This window comes from Sinocyclocheilus anshuiensis, unplaced genomic scaffold (assembly GCF_001515605.1).
Source record: "Sinocyclocheilus anshuiensis isolate Anshui unplaced genomic scaffold, SAMN03320099.WGS_v1.1 scaffold281, whole genome shotgun sequence".
Classification (NCBI taxonomy): Eukaryota; Metazoa; Chordata; class Actinopteri; order Cypriniformes; family Cyprinidae; genus Sinocyclocheilus; species Sinocyclocheilus anshuiensis.
In genome coordinates, this window is record NW_015540849.1 from 55154 (window position 1) to 61580 (window position 6427).

General features: G+C 39.4%; 2 protein-coding genes across 5 annotated transcripts in view; one reads left to right on the forward strand and one right to left on the reverse strand.

Moving 5' to 3' along the window:
* The window catches only part of LOC107687655 (protein FAM76B-like), a 10055-nt gene extending 7538 nt beyond the window's left edge, over nucleotides 1-2517 (reverse strand). For 2 of the 4 annotated variants that reach the window (XM_016485066.1, XM_016485068.1), the window contains exon 1: nucleotides 2062-2407. In XM_016485066.1, the coding sequence (XP_016340552.1) occupies nucleotides 2062-2148 (87 nt within the window). In that variant the 5' untranslated portion in view covers nucleotides 2149-2407. The other 2 variants (XM_016485067.1, XM_016485065.1) reach the window with 2 other exon arrangements.
* A 960-nt stretch (nucleotides 2518-3477) lies between these two features.
* Nucleotides 3478-6427, forward strand: part of LOC107687657 (histone acetyltransferase KAT5-like) — a 14606-nt gene continuing 11656 nt past the window's right edge. The window contains exons 1-7 of the mRNA XM_016485070.1: nucleotides 3478-3548; nucleotides 3650-3716; nucleotides 3923-3991; nucleotides 4100-4236; nucleotides 4392-4460; nucleotides 5263-5436; nucleotides 5584-5664. Coding sequence (XP_016340556.1) covers nucleotides 3534-3548; nucleotides 3650-3716; nucleotides 3923-3991; nucleotides 4100-4236; nucleotides 4392-4460; nucleotides 5263-5436; nucleotides 5584-5664 — 612 coding nt within the window. The 5' untranslated portion in view covers nucleotides 3478-3533. The remainder of the gene's footprint in view (nucleotides 3549-3649; nucleotides 3717-3922; nucleotides 3992-4099; nucleotides 4237-4391; nucleotides 4461-5262; nucleotides 5437-5583; nucleotides 5665-6427) is intronic.

Sequence of the window (6427 nt, forward strand, 5' to 3'; positions counted from 1 at the left end):
GAAAAAGTTTTTTAGGAGTCGCGGCAGTAGAGGCGGCGCAACTATAACGACATGTGAATAACCCCGCCCACTCTAAAGCGGTACTGAACTGCAGTGGAAACGCAAACCGAGCCGAGCCGTTCCGTGCCGTACTGTACTGAGCCGTGCCGAGTCGTACCACGCAGTGGAAAAGCGCCAAAAGACACTTGAGCGAGTTGTGTTCAACCAACTCTCTATGTTCCTTCTCTGTCTGCTGCTTTTGACACAGTTAATCACCAGATCCTCCTGTCCACCCTCATGAAGATGGGCGTCTCAGGATCCACACTCCAATGGTTCAAGTCTTACCTCTCAGGTAGGTCTTTCAGGGTGTCTTGCTACTGGGGTTCCTCAAGGCTCAGTGCTTGGACCGCTTCTCTTCACCATCTACATGTCATCATTAGGATCTGTCATTCAGAAGCATGGCTTTTATCATCACTGCTATGCTGATGACACTCAACTCTACTTCTCATTCCAACCAGATGATCCAACGGTAGCTGTTCGCATTGCAGCCTGTCTGACAGACATCTCTGGCTGGATGAAGGACCACCACCTTCAACTCAACCTTGCGAAGACAGAGAGACATTTCTAGCTGGATGAAGGACTATCACCTTCAACTCAACCTTGCTAAGACAGAACTGCTAGTGGTCTCAGCCAACCCAGCACTTCCTCACAACCTCTCTATACAGCTGGGTTCGTCAACCATAACTCCTTCCAGGACAGCCAGGAACCTTGGAGTTGTGATCAATGATCAGTTAAGCTTCACAAACCATATTGCTACAACGGCCCGGTCCTGCAGATTTGCCTTATACAACATTAGGACAATTAGACCCTTCCTACCAGAGCAAGCTGCACAACTCCTTGTCCAAGCTCTTGTTCTTTCCAGACTGGACTATTGTAATGCTCTCTTGGCGGGCCTTCCCGCATGTACTATCAAGCCTCTGCAACTGATCCAGAATGCAGAAGCGAGAGTGGTCTTTAACGAGCCGAAAAAAGCTCACATTACACCTCTCTTCATCAGTTTACACTAGCTACCAGTAGCTGCTCGCATCAAATTCAAGGTACTGATGTTTGCCTACAAGACAACAACTGGCGCCGCAAAAGAAGAAAAAAAACCCTAGCTATGTGTACTGTGCAAGACTAACTGAGACTTGTCACAGCACTTGCATACTGTTGCTCTCTTGTTCATCTGATTGCTTCTATTGTTCTCCTCATTTGTAAGTCGATTTGGATAAAAGCGTCTGCTAAATGATTAAATGTAAATGTAAAATGTAAGATGCTTCAAGAGACCTACCTGCAAAGCTACCTGAAAAAACTATGAGCAAGTGCACCTAGGGCAAAAGCCGCTTTAAACGCAAAGGCCGATCACACTGAATGTTGATTTCATTTAGTTAATAGAAGTTAATTGATAAAAGAAAATCTATTTATTACATTATTTTTGACAGCATCCTCATTTTACAGCATTTTTTTACCTACAACTTTTAACAGTACTGTAGCTTTGCAGGTAGGTTTCTTAAAGCATCTTAGAGACATTGCCACAGTTCGTCTGGATTTAGTCTGTCTCAGTTTGTTCTGTTTCTTCATGTCATTGCAGGCAGACTGCATGATGATGAGATCAGATCTCTGTGTGGAGCACTGGCTGTTGTCAGACTCCTTGTGCAAACAAAAATCTCACTGGATTATTACAATTAATGGCAAAATGAATGTTTGGAAATGCAAACTGATATTACTTACTGTCACACTACAGCAAAAGATAGAAATAACGGACTTAAAACCATTTTTAGCTGGTGAAAATACTAATACTAGGCCACCACTGTATGTAGATGTATATAAACAGGTCGCAAAGAATATAACAAGGCCAGTGCAGCTTAGTACAATTACAATGTCATATATGACTGGTGGGCTGTATCGTAAAGACAGCAGTGGTGTTTTAGCTTTAACAATGTCTAAATACTTCTGCTGTTCACAATTGACGCGTACACAGCTCTCTGCACACACACTTTTACCCCAGACTCATGTAAACAGCACGTGCATGTGCGCTCTCACCTTGCAGAGCTGCTGACCCTGCGACAACTCCTCGAACGGGAACCGCTGGTTACACTTGGTGCAGGCGTACAGGGCCGATGTGGCCATCACCAACCCCACAAACACACACTTACCGCTACTGATAAAATATAAATACACTTAACGCGCAGACGACCTTTAACACATACGTTAAGGTGAGACCTGAGCAGATTCAATGCCAATTAAAACTGCACTTAATCCCGATAAATAAAATGGATCCAACCATCTAAAACTGCTCTGCGAACACTACTATAAAAACATCAGTGGCTTAACCTCATGATTAAAAACTACATATAAACTGATATATCGCTATACGTGAAAAGAATTACTAAAAACCTGATTTCATTTCTGGGTTTTTCGGCTCCGGGTGAGAATTTCTGCTTTCTCCTTTTTGTATCTTAAATCCACGCACGAACCGGATGCGCCCTGTGACTACAAAGGAAAGACTCAACAGCCAATCAGATGCCAGCGTCGATGGGCGGGAAGAACGGGTTTGAAAAATCAGCACCAATCAAAGAGCTCGTCCCGCCTCATTAAAAAACTACGTATTGTTTTCTGTAACGTGTTTGTGATGTAAAGATCTCACCCTTTCTTGTGCATTCATTCTAGTGAAACTGGCAACAGTATGACTGTAAGGGGCTCCATTATGGCTCAGACAGGAAATCAGAATTTTCTCTGTACGCTCTAGAGCAAAACTAAACACAAAAGGTGACGGAACGGTAGAGTACCTAGTTGTAACCTAGAAATAATTTGAGTAATTGTATAATTAATTCGAATTACAGTGGTGATTTTTACGGAATATTTAATATAATTAATAGTGATTTCCAGCAGCATAATCCCTTAAATTACTTAGAGCTGTAGATAGTACTGAATATGAACAAGAAAAAAATAAAAGAATTTCAGCAGGCTTATTCCAATAAATACCAACACAAATAGTTAAATAACACAATTATACACCTTTTTCATAAAAAAAAAAAAAACAATTTTCATAAGTATTACGTTCTTGCCTAGTTAAAGGTACTCTGCTCATTGTGCATTAAGTATTGACTTTATTGGCTCTTACATGAACCAGATACATCCAAACCATTTGTAATAAGTGCCCCTTATGTAATACTAAAATTAAACATAGAATATCTGTTATTTTTAAATTTCCTTACTTAATCTTTCAAATCGGACATTTGACAGTAAATAAGCATATAAGACCATACGTTTTAATAAAGATTTTCATCTAAATGTCGAATTTAGCTCATCAGCATTTTGATCGCAGCATTTGTTTTGTAAATGACACAAACAAGGATTTAAATTACTATATAAATACTGTAGAAAGAAAAAAAAGATAGCCTGCCTTATTGCTAACATAATTTGATCAGTTATAGTTAGTGCGTCACTCAAGGCAAAATAAACGCGACTGGCGTTCTACTGTAGCGCACTCTTCTGTGCGCCTGATAAAAAAGATGGCGGATCAGTCGGTGGGTAAAGGATAGACGGTTGTTTTCTATGTGGTCTTGGTGGCGATTTAAATTACATTTGTTCGGTCTATGTCATTTACAATTGCGTTATGTCCTCATAGGTTGAGATTACCGAGGGCTGTCGACTTCCCGTGCTGCGAAAAAATCAAGAACATGAAGACGAATGGCGTAAGTATCAGACTGGCTGCGTATATAATGTACACAATAACACTAGCAGCTCCTCTGCCTTACATGTCAGTGCTCATGTATACAAAAACAGCTACATGCGAATAGCAGTATAATACTATATATCTATATTTGTATATATATGTAGATATTTACGGATTTAACGGTTTGTTTGTCCAAAAGTAATTTATAATTTCGTCCCTTCATAGCTTTGGCTGAAATTCTCAGTGTTAAAGACATCTCTGGAAAAAAGCTCTATTATGTCCACTATATTGACTGTGAGTATTAATTATTAGCTTTGGTCACTTACCTCATTTTTTGCCTTCAGAGTGTGAATGATTCCATATTGAGCTTTTAGTTTCAATTTGTTGTTGTTTTTTTGGAAGTCAATAAGCGCCTGGATGAATGGGTTACTCCAGACCGACTGGATATTAAGAAGCTCCAATTTCCCAAGAAAGAGGCAAAGACTCCTATGAAGAATGGGCTGCCTGGGTCTCGCCCAAGCTCTCCAGAGAGAGACGTGGTAAGAGAATCTATTCTGTACCCTGTGGCTCTAGACGTAGAAACAATACTGCCCCACGTCAGTGGCAAAAATATACAGTATATCATACACAGCTGTTTTCAGATTTGCATGCTGTTCCGTCCGTTTATCATCTCTCACTTTCTGTTCAAATTTAGAAGAAGAGTCTAGATCTCCATGTTCAGTCTGCTTCAGCTACTTCAAGAGGCAAAACCCTCCCCACACCGGTACAGAAGATCCCTGCCCGTTCTTTTTTTGCCAATCAATCTGTACAGAAAGAGTTTATGATGAACGAGCTGAATTAAAGACTAATTTGAATAAGCTCATTATACACTTTTCAAAGTGTGAGGGATGCAGTTTTGCCTCATCTCGATTTAAACTGCAGATAGCAGTACAATGTACATCTAAACTACTAGATACATTTTTAGTATTTATTACACGGGGAATTGAAAAAAGATGTTTTGTTACTCCTAAAGCAAATCTATTCATTTTCTGTATGTTAAAGGTGACATATCATGAAAATCTGACTTTTGTGCTATAATCAGGGCCCCGGTGCATCTACCAACCAAGGAAACGTGATAAAGATTAACCCAGTAACTTTGTTTTGGTAAGCCTTTTTTTGCAAGCATCTGAGAAAACGAGCGCGTCAGATTTCGCCCCCTTGGTGACGTGGCAAAGGGATCTCATTATAATATTACCACCCTAATAGGCATTTTTAAAATGATATAATAAATTATCTGTGGAGTATTTTGAGCTGAAACGTTGCAGACACATTCTGGGGACACCAGAGACTTATATTACATATTGTAAAAAGGGGCATAATATGTCTCCTTTAAAGCTCAGCCAGACCCCATCAATCAGAACATTCTCATTACTCATTAGTCTTTATTTGTTTTCATGAGGTAAGTGGCAGAAGTTCACTCATGGTTTTGTTGTTAGGTATGATGGATTTTAGTACATTGTAAAGAATGCTGCACTCACTTTCTATGCAGAGAAAAAAGTAGCTGTTGTTTCTGTTTGATCTTACAGAAAAGGAAAGCAGAGTCAGTCTCTTTGGCAACACAAGTGACCGCAGCGACTCCAGTGCCTTCACTTCCTGGCTTTGTGGATGCGAGTCAGGCCTCTGTCTACCCAGCAATGAGAGATTCCTCTTTCAGCATTAAATCCAGAGACGAGCATGAACAACTCACCTCTCTCACCACAGTAAGAAATGACTGTATTTGAAACAATTCAAGAATAGTTTGTGTCTTCTTACGTAATATTTCATACAAATTATTGAATTTAAATGTAATAAATGTTAGGTATAAAGAAGTTTCTTTCTTTATCGCCTCTGCTTCTTCCTCCTGGAAGAATGGCACATCATCCATCCAGCGTCATCTCATTCCTCCTCAGCCTGGGAGAAAAAGAAAAAGTTGTGGAGGGACAGATGAGGTATGTCCTGCAGCTAAAAATGCTCATTCTAAAAAAGAAAAAAAAATTGATCAAGATGATGGTGCTGTAAAATATTCAGCATCTGTTAAAAGTAGGATTGTGATGTTTTAGGGCACTTCTTTTCTGTATATTTTATGATGGTACTTTAATTTAACAATAGTACTATTGCTATAAGTGAAATACTTCAATTTATTGAAATACAAATTCTGTACAGTAACAGTGCCTTGCGAAAATATTCATACCCCTTCATTTTTTTCACATTTTAAGTTGCTGCCTTATGCTAAACTGCTTTAAATTACTTTTTTCCCACATCAATCTACACTCCATACACCATAATGGTAAAGCAAAAAACAGGTTTGTAACATCTATGCAAATTTATTAAAAAATAAAAAACTTAAATGATTCCATTGCATAAGTATTCATACCCTTATCTGGGACAGTTGCAATTTAGCTCAGGAGCATTCAGATTGCTTGTAGATGTTACTACACTTCGAGTGAAGTTAACCTGTGGCAAATTCAATTGAATGGGTATGATTTGGAAAGGCACACACATCTTAATAATAGGTTTAACAGCTGATAATGCATATCAGAGCAAAAACCAAGGTTTGTGTCAAGCCACACATCTGGGGAAGATTTCAGGAAAAAAAATCTGCTTCATTGAAGGGTCACAGAAGCATGTAGTCTCTGTTACCCTTAATGGAAGAAGTTTGAAACAACCAGGACTCTTCCTAGAGCTGGCCTCCTGGCCAAACTGAGCAATTGA